This window comes from Setaria italica, chromosome II (genome assembly GCF_000263155.2).
Source record: "Setaria italica strain Yugu1 chromosome II, Setaria_italica_v2.0, whole genome shotgun sequence".
Taxonomy (NCBI): domain Eukaryota; kingdom Viridiplantae; phylum Streptophyta; class Magnoliopsida; order Poales; family Poaceae; genus Setaria; species Setaria italica.
This window is the reverse complement of record NC_028451.1, coordinates 26,829,526-26,844,216: the sequence shown is the minus strand read 5'-3', so window position 1 is coordinate 26,844,216 and position 14,691 is coordinate 26,829,526. Positions and strand designations below refer to the sequence as shown.

Here is a 14,691-nt window from a genome sequence, read left to right as displayed (position 1 = left end):
TCCTGTCCATCCATACCAGGTTAACTTATACATTTTGTTTGCCGGTTAACTATTAGTTTGACATAGATCCTGTTTGCTCCATTTATATAATTGTTTTTTATCTCTAACATAATCTTTTCCCTATTTGTCAGTGTTGTCGTGCAATGACCAGTTGTTGAAGTTAGATTAGATTTTATCAAGTGGTTTATGCAAGGCGGAAACAAATTGTACTCTAATATGATGGTAATATTGGGAGTGATTTTTTTCTCGGTCCATACCATCGCCATCTTCTGAAGACGTAGAAGGTCTCCATCAGGCTCAGGATGAACCGCGCCATCCTCTCATTGCCGCACCAGCAACCTCACAGCCCGCACGAACACGGCTGCGGCTGCGGTGGCGTGCCATTGCCCGTCGTCGGTGGCTGCCCTCTCGCTCTCCCCCCCTCCCCCTCTCCTGCTCCGGCAACCTACCGAGGGGTATCCCGAAGTGATAGATTGGTTACTTGAAGGTAAAAGCGAGGACACAAGACAAAGATTTATACAGGTTCGGGCCGCCAGAGTAGCGTAATACCCTACGTCCTGTTTGGTGTGTTGTATATTGCGCCCTGTGCTTAGGTGTTGTTTGGTGTTCATGATTTGGTCATCTAATGTGGTTCTGCCGATATAAGTACCCCGCCCTCCTTTACATACTCCAGGGGGCAGGATTACTAGCCGGTTACGAGGTAGGAGTCCTAGTAGAATTACAGGGTATGAGTTCCACTAGGATTGTAGGGGAATCCTACTAGGAGTTCGTCTTCTTCCTTACTTACGGGTACTGGGGATCTATCTCCGACACCTTGACATCCCCCTACTCGCTGAGGAGATGGGAGAAAGGAGTGGCGCTGGTGCTCGAGGTTGTGCGAGTGGTGTGGCTCGGGGGCAGACAGAGACTTGGCAGCGGCAGTAGTGACGGCGTTGGGAGCGGGCGGCGAAGATGAGAGGTTCGGGAATGAAAGGGATAAGATCACGGTGGAAGCGGTGGGGGGTCAAGTGCAAAAACACCGGTGGGCGCCTATTTGCAAAATCGATGCGATTTCCGAATTTTCCTTTCTTGGTGTAAAATATTTTGAAATTAAGAGGGCACAACGCAAGAAAAAACAACGCGTGTGCTGTGGATGGAGGGCCTCGCTGGACTTGGAACCAATTAATGAGAAATGGGAGGGTTTTTATACAAATTTCCACATCCCTACCTGCCTGCTTATGGACAGGCCGATCTCCGCGATCGAACGGACACGAAAACGGGGTGCCGCGCCTGCTTATGGACAGGCCGATCTCCGCGATCGAACGGACACCAAAACGGGGTGCTGCGCCACTGGTTCCCGCAGGATCCGGACTGCATATCCATCCTTCCGTCTCCATACATCTCCATTGCTCTAATCTTTAAACCTGCGCACGGTGGAGACCCATCGAGGCTTGGATTGGTATATAGTATTGTACATATTCTGATATTAGGTCGGTCACTAACGTAAGGGTTCAGGCTCTCGCGTTAGTTACCCAATGTCACGGTCACTAACGTAAGGGTTCAGGCTCTCGCGTTAGTTACCCAATGTCAAAGGGGAGGCTCATTCTCTGGATTGATTGGTTTGGTTTGTTCCACTGCTGGTAAGTAAGGTATCAGAAGCTTGCTTTGTTTGTTTCAGCTAGAATTTGTTAGTCCTCATAAGCCTTTTATTCTATATTTTTTCATCGTGCTATATGCTCTAATCTATCCGCTCCGTTATGGATTTATTATATAGCCGCCTCACTTTAAAAATTAGATAAAAATATAATAAAATTAAGACATACATATTAGGAACCGGTACTCCGTTCTTGAGGTGTACATCGGACCTCCATTACTTTCAATTTTTAGCCTAGCTCGTGTCCGCTCTCTTTCTTCATTTATTTTCTTCCTCTCCCCAAGAGCTCAAACTTATCAACCCAGGCGTCCATTGAGCACCATCCTATCTCCACTCCTCTCTTCTCCCTTCTACGTCACTCTAAGCCACGCTAAAACGGTTAAGTGTGCTCATATCCTAATTTTAGGTCAAATAGAATAAAACATGCTTCCAAACAACAAATGAAACATAGCATGGATGGTTGGAAGCATCCTTGTGGAGCTTAGGGATTAGGCGTTCGATTTCTGCTCAATTCTATACTTTTGAGGGATTTAGATTTTACGCGGGAGGTCAGCGGTTTTTCTTTTTCTCCGGTTCATGCGGGACGGTTTTTGTCTAGTTTTCACTCCTTTACCCCGATTTTCTTCGGTTTACTGTAGATGTACGGGAAAAAGAGGTAGAAGCCTTACTCACTTTTAATATTATAGGTAGAGATTTTATGTAACAACAAAGAAAGTATTTGAAATATTAGAGGATGTTTAATTTGATAAATGGGGTGTTCCAATGCCTTCGAACTTTAGATATTCTTGTTCGGAAACGTTACCATCTGATTCCTCACAAACACATCGTTAGCTCAATGATGATGGATGTGTTCAGGCTATCAACAATTCATGCAATGACTCTACGATGGACCCATCCATCTAGATGATGTGATTTCTCAAGCCAAGCATTCTAAAGGGATGTTCGGATCTTTAGGACCTCCTAAAATTTATGTCACATCGAATATTCGGAGGCTAATTATGAGGACTAAATATGAGCTAATTATAAAACTAATTACACAGATGGAGGCTAATTCACGAGATGAATCTATTAAGCCTAATTAATCCATCATTAGCACATGTTTACTGTAGCATCACATTGTCAAATCATGAACTAATTAGGCTTAATAGATTCGTCTCGCAAATTAGTCTCCATCTGTGCAATTAGTTTTGTAATTAGTCTATATTTAATACTCCTAATTAGTATCTAAACATTCGTTGTGATAGAAATTTTAGGAGTGACTAAAGAAACAAACACCCCCTAAGTACTCCCTCCATCCCAAATTACTATTCATTTTGACTTTTCTAAATATATAGCTTTACGTATGCATCTAGATATATATTGTCTACATATACATATCAAAAGTTATGTATTTAGAAAATTCAAAATGAGTAGAGTAGTATTTTGGGAGGAAGGAAGTAAATCGTAAGGTTAAGTTATGTATTTAGAAAATTTAAAATGAGTAGAGTAGTATTTTGGGACGAAGGAAGTAAATCGTAAGGTTCGTTCGATAGCTATTTCCTATGTTGAGTTGAACAACGTGGCCGCTTATTTTTTACAGGATGCATGCAAATTTGCAAATGCTTGAGGAATGAAAATCGCACAGTAGAAAAGTTGGGGAGCACCAATTCCAAGCATTTCGAATGGGGGCGTCCTATGTATCGAACAGAAGACAGAAACATCTTCGTCCCTTTCCTTCCGAATCGGATGTTTCTGCAATTCTGCAGCGCCGCCGCTGCGTCCATCTCTTCTTCCTCCGGCAAGCCCCCGCCGGAGCTGCTGCCTTCAACCACGGCCATCCCTAATCGCTGGGAGTTCATCTCGACGGCTTTAAGTCCGACGCGTCCCTCTTGCCCTGCCCAACCGGCCTCCAACACCACCGCGGCGGGCGGCGCCCCCGCCGTACCGCGCACCCACCGCCACCACCGCCGGACCGGCGACCGGGGCCATCTCTTTTATAGCTCCGGACATGGAGCCCCCAAGCACCCCCAACCCCAATCCTAACCCTAACCCCGAACCCTAACATGCGGAGGCTCGTCGGAGCATGGGGCGGAGGCTCGTCGAGCAAGGTAGCTCTCAGCGGCGGCGGAGTTCAAGGTTGTGCTCGCTAAAGTGAGGAGGAAGATTAAATCCGCGCCATTCATTTATGATCTTTACACGAATCTCAAAGTGGAAGGTGGATAAGCTTCCACATTCCGGAAGATGGATAGGACTTTCGAATGAGGGTGCCAACTCTAGCCCATCCAGCCCATCCGCACAGAAAGGCAGCCGACAAACCCACTTAATCATCTAACCCTAGCCCATCCAGCCCATTAGGACCCTTCGCTGTGTGTGCGCGCCACCGCCGCCGCCCGTTCTTTCTTCCTCCTCGCCCTTCGTCTTCCCCAACCCCGCTCTAGCCCCTGCTTGCCACGCTCCCGCCGCTCGAGCCCCTGCTTGCCACGCTCCCGCCGCATCTACCCATGGCAGAGCCGAACCCCAAATCGAAGCGCACCAAGAAGAAATCGAAGAAGCCCTCGGCCGGGGAAGGTGATGGGAAGGACATGGACGCGCTCAAGTCTGACGTCGCCACATTCGCCTCCTCCCTTGGCCTCGTCGCCGGCGCCGGCGACCCCGCCGGCGGCTTCGACGATTCCGACTTCCGCAAGTCCGGCCCCATGAAAAAACCCCCAAAACCTCCTTCGGAACAACCCCAGCAAACCCCTGAGAACACAGCAAACCCCCATCAAAACCCTAAACCTTCCAAGAAGCCTCACCCTCTCGAGCTACATGGGCCCCTTACTACCACCAAACCTGGTGCTGTCACCACGAATTACCCGCTGATGAAGGCGGCGGCACTCTCAGGGCAGTGGTACACTGACGCTGATGAGCTGGAGGGGAAGGTCCTGGGTGGCCGTAAGCAGACCCCTCCAGCCGTCGGGCTTCAGGAAATGCAGAGGATAGTGGAGCAGAAACGGGAGTTGGCGGAGAAGCTTATGGCGCAGTACGCGAGGGAATATGACACGGTGAGGCGGGGGCATGGTGACCTGAAGCTCCTAGAGATATCAGCAAAGTCTGGTACATCAGCTGACAAGGTGTCTGCATTTACATGTCTCGTTGAGGACAATCCAATTGCAAACATGAGGGCGCTCGACTCCCTCCTTGGTGAGTTGCACTACCGAAATGCTATGCTTCTAAGTGATTAGGTAGTAAAAGGAACACAAGTGACTATAGTGTTGACAACAATTAGCGGCAATTGCTAATTATCCAGAATCATTATGTATGTTGAACAAGGTAATACAGCCTTTCAGATTAGAAAAAACATTGAACTAGATTTGCTGACATGTTTTGGGTAAGCAAGATTTGCCTTGTTTGGAACCAATCATAGTAATTGTTATCTTGAGAATACCTAGATTTTACACCACAATAGTTTGAATATATTCTTTTCTTTCGCTTTCTCACATTTCTATTTCGGTCACAACAGGTATGGTAACATCAAAAGTTGGTAAGAGGTATGCGTTCACAGGCTTTGATGCATTGAAAGAGTTATTCCTCATGAGGTTAGCATCTTCTGGTACCTTCTGAAATTTTGCTATGCTACTCATAATTTAAGTTTTTTCTTACAGTATTTTAAACCAATCTTCATGGTATTCACTGGCATTATTCAATAGCTTCCTTTCCTAGTTGATGTTTTGTGGAGATCGTCGCCAAATTGAATCCATCTTTGTGGGTGTCATCTGAGTGATCTGTGTTATTGTTCTTATATTTTGTGTGTAAGGGGGGCCCTGTTGATGCAAACCATGCATTACAGTTAGTTACCATTCTTATTCATGTTTTATTTACTGTACCATTTCATTGAAGTTCTGCAATCCTGTATATCATCCCAATGACCCAAACCGCATGTGAATGTAATTTCTGTCTTCTGACTGGTGTAGTATGTTTGTCCCTGAAATTTTAGTTACACTAGGCTATCTTGATTTCTCCTCCCCACTTTTGGCAGGAGTTTTCCTTTCTCTGATTTATTTTCAATTTTATTATTACATGCATATTATGCTCAGAGCTTGTGTAGTAGCAAAATGAAGGATTGAAATGCTACTGCTTGCAGAAATTTACTGCTGTGGTAGACTGGTAGTCATTTGGAAAGTGGGGGAAGAAATTGCTGGTAGGTTACAAGGTTAGCCTAGATATAGATAAGAAAGGAAAAAGTTGTGGATTTCTAGTTGCTTTCTACTATTTTCTCTACTTTTTTCAGGCTCCACTGCATAAAGGTAATCTGCATAAACTAGGCCGCATGTGAATAAGTGGACTGAGTTATGGTCAACAGCTGTGTTATAAGTGACTATTCGAACATAAGCTACAAAATTTGTTCTCAAACATCAAGTTTTCTTAATTACCACAGTTTTTTTTGTGTGCCATGTTAGTTATTTGTTCTTTTTCTTGATAGGTTATTACCTGATCGTAAGTTGAAGAGTCTTATCCAGCGCCCTCTAGACATTTTACCTGAAACAAAAGATGGCTACTCACTTCTGCTCTTCTGGCATTGGGAGGACTGCTTAAAACAGAGGTACTGAATTAACCTTTAGAGCTATCCTGCGTTTCAGGTAAATGCTGTGTTGTCTTGACTCCAGATGCAAGTGTCCAGTGTACAAAGAGTGTATGTGGTTTACCTATGCTCAGAACACTATTCACAAGGAACTAATAAAAGCTACATACATATACATCCAACAGAGAGAAATCTGTCCCTCTCAGAAAAAAACAGAAATAAATCTGTAATTTATCAGTTCTTTCTGCTTTTAAAAAGATTTATAGGAAAAATATGGCTTAGTTTAACACTGTTATGCATTGAAGATGTTTCCCTTCTATATATGTTTTCTAAGTTCGGTATTTCTCTTTCTCATGTTATATATTCCCAATTCATTGGTGTGTTGGTACTTGGTTTGCAAATATCTTCTTATCAAGATACTTATTGATGTTTTTTGCACAACCAAATATTTAACTTGTTTGGTTGCTAACAAATGCTGTGAGTCTGTGACCTTGGAGAAACCAAATATCGGATATTCATCTGCATGGACTTTTTTATGTATCAAGATAAAATGATCTTTTATGCTGTTGATGATTTTATCGCGATCGGTGATGCTCAGATTGATACTATTGCAGATACGAAAAGTTTGTTATGTCGCTGGAGGATGCGGTAAAAGATATGCTGCCAAATCTCAAGGACAAAGCAATGAAGGTTGGTCAGAGTTGTGTAATCTTTTGTGAAAACTGACTTTAACACTGTACATTATCTTAGCACAAATTCTATCTTCTAATTGAACATGTACTATATATATTATTAGTGGAGCTAGCCATTTCCAACAGAAATTGTATTTGCATTTGCAGTAGCTTCTGGTAAATATAAAATCCAATAGACTTCTTTGTTATATAAATTTTAATTTTAATTTTAATTGCATATTCTATCTGTATCTTTTGGGAACCATCTGGAGTTCATTGGAAGTTTGGAACTGTTTGGAACTCAATGCTGATTTTTGCTAAACCAACCATGGGATAGATGGCTAGTTGGATCAGGAGCAACAATGTGGAGACTTGTTCATTGATTCATAAGCCGATACCTGATGCATCATCTATTTATATGGAGAGGTTTACCTGACTCCTAAGCATGTAGAGGAATATAATCTAATCCTTAAAAAACATACCTTGAAGATAGCAATGGCAATCCCTCACAGTTTCTAACTTACTAATCTACCTAAGGAGGAAACATGATATGGCTTGGGCCCAGTGCTACATCAGTTTGGGTTCTGTAGAGTTGCTGTAGCATGCATCATGACACAAACACTCCAATCTTTTCATTTCGACTTCATAGATTATGTAATGATATGAATGTGGTTTGGATCATTCCTATTTTATTTATTGCAGACGGTTTTCATCCTTTTGAAAAGTAAATCAGAGCAGGAACGTCGGTTACTTACAGCTCTTGTTAACAAGGTGCGTTGCCTCTTTTTTTTTTACACTATGGAACTCCGTTCTTTTGCCTGTTTTCCGTCTCCTTTTAATTCAATATATGCAGAACTGGCATGATCTAGATTGAAAAGCAAAATACTTAAGATCATTTACGAGAATTGCTGCCATAGAGTCTTACTAGGAGAGAGATAATCTCGCTTCTCATGCAAATTATCTACTGCAGCTTGGAGATCCTGAAAGGAGAGCAGCATCGAGTGCAGCATATCTGTTAACATGTCTCCTGGCTGCTCATCCAAATATGAAGGTACATGGATGGGAATTCTGTAATTGACAAGGATTGTGCTTTTAATCAAGACAGTTAATTATGTAAAATTTTGCACGCAAAGCGTTTCACACAAAATTTATCTTCTTTTTGGCCTCATTGAACTGTTTCAATTTGCAGATTGTTGTAATAGATGAGGTGGATTCTTTTCTCTTCAGACCTCATGTTGGGCTTAGGGCCAAGTACCAGGCTGTAAGTAATTGCTAATAGCATTTTCTTATGCTAGTATTGTTTCAAAATATCATAGACAAGGAATACTTTAGGAATATTGGATTTTGCTGAATTATCTACCAAAACTACGATGTAATTATTAGAAATATGGTTTACATAGCCTTTTAATTGGTGGGATTTTATACAGGTCAATTTTTTGAGCCAGATTCTTCTTACACACAAGGGAGATGGGCCTAAAATTGCAAAACGGTTGGTAGATGTCTACATTGCACTGTTCAAGGTTTGGATACGTTTCAGCTTTATTTAGTTGTTTCTATGCTTACTGTATGAATAGTTTACTAGCCTTTGTATTCCATTGTTTAAGTTTTATTTCCCATCACATGTGCATATCTGGTATGAGTACCTCAATGAACATATGGTTGGTTGATCTTAACGGGGTAGTCCTGGCTAAATTTGGAGATTGATGACCTGAACCCACTGAACATGGAAGGTGCTGTTGTGGCACATCCAATTTCAAAGGGCAATGTGCCAGTAAAAGCGGTGCTTGGGGGTGGTGGGGCTAGTGATATACTGATAGACTAATCTTTAAGCCTGTGATTGTACTTTATTTCAGTGCTTGGCACATTGCCAGCCAACATTTTGATGTGTTTCAGTAGTTATTATCTCTGTACTTCCTGTATGGTGTATCTAATTAGCATTTGGGCTTGATCTTGTCATCTTTTGGTTTTATTGCTTTTGGTCACATCTATTTTTCATGTACTATTTTGCTAACTACTCCCTCTGTCCCAAATTACTATTTGTTTTGGCTTTTCAAGGTACATAGCATTTGTAGGTGCATAGCAAAAGCTATGTATCTAGAAAAGCCAAAATGAATAGTAATTTGGGACGGAGGGAATACTGAAGTATTCAAAAACATGTGCTATTTTTTTGTCAAGATTTTTTTTCTGGAATCCAAACTGTATTCATATCTTTTTTGCCTTTTAGTTTTTCTCATTTTGATATCTTGTTACTTGTACAAATGCCAACGTTTGACATAGAGGATATACAATCAGTTTTATTGTTCTATTGCACAATATGTTAGGTACTCATGAGCTCTAGTGATACTAAAGGAGATACAGGCAGTAAATACAGCAAGAAAAATGTAGAAAAGGGAAAAAAAGAGGGAGGAATTAACAAGGTTAAGGACTCCAAATCCCATGAAAACAATGAAGTGAGTTCAACAGCAGGATCAGATTTGGAGATGGACTCCAGAATCCTCTCTGCACTTTTAACTGTATGTATTACACTCTACAGATCACTCATGAGTTAAAACTTTGCTCATACATTTGTCTTTGCTTATGTTTGCTACAACTGCTGCTTGATTGGTGTCTGCGTTTTCTTTATTAATCCTTTCATCATATGAAGGGTGTAAATAGGGCATTACCATATGTTGCGAGCTCGGAAGTTGATGATATTGTGGAAGTTCAGACACCGATTCTTTTCAGATTGGTGAGTTTTTTAGATAATGATATGAAGTACCTTACTAAATATGTATTGTTTAGGACATAAAGCTTTCTTGACCTAATCATTTTGGTTTCATGTAGGCTCATGCTGAGAATTTCAATGTTGGTGTTCAAGCGTTGATGCTTTTATTCCAAATATCTACGAAAAATCAGATAGCAAGTGACCGTTTCTATCGTGCATTGTATGCAAAGCTCTTGAGTCCTGCCGCTGTTACTTCTTCAAAGGTTTTACTTCCCTGCTCTTTTTCTTTCTTTCTTGTCTGCATTATGAATTTAAATTGGCTGGTTCACAATTATTTTTGATTATCCAAATTGCCCTTTACCTTTATTAATACAACTGTCAAGAAAGTAGCTTTGAACTGTGCATCTACATTGTCAAGTGTCTCCTCATTATATTTTATCTGATTCGTTATGTCGTACATATTTCAGCCGGAGTTATTTCTTGGGCTGTTGGTGAAAGCAATGAGGAATGATGTAATGTTGAAGAGAGTAGCTGCATTTTCAAAGAGGCTCCTGCAGGTCTGTTGTTTTCTAACACGATAGCTAATCTTCATGATGCAGCTCTTAGATATAGATATACTATTTGAGTCTGTATGAGTACCGCTGTAAAACAACCAACTGTTAGTATATTAAGTAGGCATATAATGCTATTTCCACTACTGCAAACAATTATATGGTTGCAAAACATGGAACTGTCATATGCATAATATGGGCTGTTCTGTGGTGGTGTGCCTGTAAATGGATGGCACAAAGACTGTTTTCCTATTGGCAGTGGCATGCTGGTAATTTCTTCATCACAACCAAGTCTCTTGGCCTTAACCAAGTTGAGGTGGGGTGGGAGATGAAACCCACAAAGATCAACAAAAAAGAGACAGATATAGTGGTATACTGCAAGTAAAACAAAACTAGTAAAAAGATGATTGATTTTCTAGGTCATATTCAAGGTTCTATTTCCACATGCTCCTGTCCAAAGCTAAATTTGGATGCTCATTCCTTCAAGTTTCTCGTTATTGCTTTCTCTGACCTAGAAATGGTGGACCCCTGCCTCTCCTTGTATTTTCACCTTGTCATCATGCCCTAAAGTTCTGCTAAGCGTTGGTATCTCCTCCGTTGATTGTCCAAAGCGTCTCAATTGGTATTGGACAATCTTTTCTTTTAATCAGTGCCACCCCGACCCTGTCATGTATAGTGTCACTTTTGAAAATGTATACCATCATTTTGAATCCAATCCTTTCTTGTACGATCACATATCCACCACAACATGTTAATTGCGTACATGTAACTGTTAGATGTGTCATAGTAGGATTACATTTTTGCGCCGTAATACATACCAAATCTGATCTCTGTACTATAGAACTCACCTCTTAGCTGTTGTATTTTTTTTTCTTCCCTTTTTTTTTGTCTCAAAGGATGTGAGATGCTTGATGCAGTCGCTCGCTTTGATTCTATGACCAACATCTTCATCAATATCACCAATTCCAGAGGGCAATGTGGACTCTTAACCTGCCAATTTATGGGGAAATTACATATTAGGGGATGTGGATGGGAAGTTCTATTCTTGTTCCCCATCCCAGCTAGCATAGCCCCGATATGTACTTACTCCCAATTCGTGCTCTACTTGCTTCAACTTTTTATGGCATTTTTTACAATGATAGATTTGATACTTTGAAATGAATTGTTTTCGTATTTTTTGCTATTTGTATAACCCTTTCGTCCATTGATGGATGTTTGTTTTAGCTTCTGGTTTGGGATTATGCCCTCAAACTGTGAAACAGAAACAAACCATCCAATTCTAGTAGTCAATTATCAGAACCTAATGTTTACCTCTGCAACTAGAACCACAATACGGTATAGCATAAGGTTGCCACTAATGCTATACTCTAATACTTTTCCACATCAAATCCAACCCGAAAGGTAGGACAATAGGTGGCAGGAGCCTTACAGAATTACCTTCTCCAAAGCCACAGTCCAGAATCATTCTCCAAGACGTGACCAAACCGGACAGGATACAATCATACAACTCCCGTGGCTGCTAGCGAGGTGCCACAACATGAGAGGAATTTGGCAAAGAGGAAGAATTGGAATAGTAGTTTCAGATCATTTTTCACGCCTTGCTTGTTCTGGTCTTTGCAATTTATAGACTTACTTTGGTCCCCTTCACTTGGGTCCCATGGTTGTTGGACCCATTTGTCAGTCAAAGCTGTGATCTCGTGTTAGTTGGAAACCAATAGTTAATTCTGATGGGATCTGTGATGCGAAATTAGCAAAAGATTTTCTAGGTGTCATTGGAACAGTAGACTACTAATAAATTAGGCTTTGAATATTACAGATGCTATTTATGATTGTACAATTACTGATGTAATTTCTCTGGGCAGGTGGCTCTTCAACGGCCTCCTCAATATGCTTGTGGATGTCTTTTCATTCTGTCAGAGGTCCTTAAGGCAAAGTCACCATTATGGTGTGTGATTAGTTGTTAATCGAAACATATCATTATCTTTCATGATGGTAATAATTGAAATTTAAATCTTCAGGGCGATTGTGCTCCAGAATGAATCTGTTGATGATGGCGATGAGCACTTTGAAGACATTATAGAGAGTCATGATGACTCTTCTATTGCCTCAGCAGTGCTAGATAAACATAATGACAAATTAGCTGCTCATGAGAAATACAACATTGATGCTGGTGATGGTTCTGATAGTGGAAAGCAAGTGAAATTGATAGAAAGGGATGAAAATGGTGAAAACAATGCATCAGCTGACACGTCGAGACTACATGCATTATATGATCCACGACACAGAGAGCCTTCTTACTGGTAGTCTATTTAATCTCATTTACTGTGCATGGATCCTATATTTACATATCAGTTATTTGCTATATTGAGGCTTGAATTTTTTTATTTCTTACTCACGTATCCTCAGGAAATATATGGGTAATGTTGCTTTCTGTTATTGGATGATTTGAGTGGACGTCTTCTATTCTTTGAATTCTTTCCTATTGTTAGTGTGTCCTGTTGTTTTTCTTTATGTTATTTACAACTGCAAAGGGTTAGTTGATCATATGTACCTTTTTCTTTGTCAGCAATGCAGATCGTGTCAGTTGGTGGGAGCTGACAGTATTGGCTTCACATGTGCACCCTTCAGTTTCTACTATGGCCAGAACATTGCTATCTGGCAACAATATTGTTTATAGTGGCGATCCGCTGACAGACCTATCACTTCCTGCCTTCCTTGACAAATTCATGGAAAAGAAACCAAAAGGAAACCGCATCGCTGAAGGAAAATGGCATGGTGGATCACAAATTGCCCCAGCTAAAAAGGTTAGCCGTTGTTACTTGGATTCACTTTGTTGACTCTAAACTGTTTCGCCTGTGTGACAGTCCCTCCAGTCACACTAGATGTTTGGACGAGATATGCTCAAACTTTCAAAACTTTGACTTAAAGTATAGTTTCTAAAATTGAAAAAATATGTTGCCTTAAAAATAATGTCATAATCTCATTTGTTTATAAATGCATTCTAGTAGAAAATAGTGGCCAAAGTTGCATACCGGAGACCATTTCATGTGCAAAATGTCAAGGAAGTATCCTTTTCCCCCTTACATTCTCCAAAAGAAAGAGCAGTCATGTGTCCAGAGTACGACAGAATAATGCGTTAGGTATTTGTTTCTCTAACTGGATGCGGAGGCATGTATCTAATGATCACTGCCTTTCTGTATAAATGCTGAACCCTGCCAAATACACTTGGCTTTTTGATTCATTGCTGACCTATGTCTGTGTCTGCAGCTTGACATGAATCATCATCTCATCGGAGAAGAGCTTCTGGAATTGGCGGAAAATGAAGTACCTCCTGAAGATATTATTTTCCACCGTTTCTACATGAACAAGTCTGGCCCTATTAAGGCAAAGAGGAAGGATTCAGCTCTTGATGAAGATACTGGGGAGCTCTTAGCTGATGATGCTAGTGATGAGAGTGAAGATGAGATGCAGGAGTTCGGAGATGGGTTGGCAGAGGATGGAGAATATGACTATGATGACCTTGACTCCAATGCATTTGATGAGGAAAAGGAATTACTTGAAGACGGCAGTGATGTTGAGTTGGATGACATTTCAGATAGTGCTTCTATGGATGGAGGATCAGGAAGCGATGATGACGACATTGCTAGTCTTGCAGGTATGGATGCTGAAGCCCTTGAGGATGCGGGCGATTTCGATGGAAACTCTAGTGATGAGGAAATGGTTAATGCTGGCAATGGTGGTGCAAAGAAAAAGGTGGCACCGCAGAAGCAGAAACATGGTGTAAAGAGTGGTCGATCTCCATTTGCAAGCCTGGAAGACTATGAGCATCTGATGGCTGGGGATGCAGATGAGACGACCTTGAAGCGGAAGCGGAAGGCAACAGGGAGAGCTGGTGGTGACAAGAAACCAAAGTCGAGATCGCAAAACAAGAGGTCTAGGGAATCAAAATGAGAAACACGCCCATCAACTTATTGGAAATGACCATCACAGTGGTGTTCATTGCATTTTTGTATTTCTAAAAGGTACATGATTAAGTAATGCTGATGTTGAGCCGAGAAGGTACTGAATTGGTTTGTACACGCGTCTCCTCTTCAATTTCATGCACTAGTCATCGCGCGCATTTATACAGGCTAGCCAAGCGCAGGTACAATCTTGTCGCATTGTTCTTCTACAAACTAGCCAAATACCAGGGTGTTGCATGGAAAAGACCTATCAAATCTGTACCGGGGTGCCACCGTAGCGAAATTATTGCAGATTACGTATCTGATTGAAGAATTGGCGAATAGAAGTTGCACAACACTTACCCTTTTCATGACCAATCTGTACGCTCGACATCGCAATCTGTACGCACGACAGAATTGGCGAATGAAGTGGCACTCCATAATCCAAGCTCTAGCTTCTGCATCATTTTCCCGACCAATCTGCACGCACGGCATCGCAATCTTTGGTGCCTCGATTCTCTGTTAAGAACAATCCACCGAAAATTCACATGCCGAACATATCGTGTATCACTAAATGAAGGAAAAAAAAATATGTTCTACGTCTATAAGTATTTTGAAAATGTGATATTCATCCCTTACATTTTAATTGGC

General features: G+C 41.3%; 1 protein-coding gene across 1 annotated transcript; it reads left to right on the top strand.

The window, feature by feature from the left end:
- Positions 1 to 3,965: 3,965 nt before the first annotated feature.
- On the top strand, positions 3,966 to 14,197 carry LOC101755338 (CCAAT/enhancer-binding protein zeta). Its single transcript, XM_004956537.4, has 16 exons — positions 3,966 to 4,795; positions 5,115 to 5,190; positions 6,075 to 6,194; positions 6,788 to 6,863; positions 7,547 to 7,615; positions 7,815 to 7,895; positions 8,034 to 8,105; positions 8,272 to 8,364; positions 9,166 to 9,357; positions 9,489 to 9,572; positions 9,668 to 9,811; positions 10,016 to 10,105; positions 11,962 to 12,044; positions 12,118 to 12,399; positions 12,666 to 12,903; positions 13,367 to 14,197. Exons 1-16 carry the CDS (start codon positions 4,114 to 4,116, stop codon positions 14,048 to 14,050), a joined length of 3,066 nt encoding a protein of 1,021 aa, XP_004956594.1. The 5' UTR covers positions 3,966 to 4,113; the 3' UTR covers positions 14,051 to 14,197.
- Positions 14,198 to 14,691: the final 494 nt, after the last annotated feature.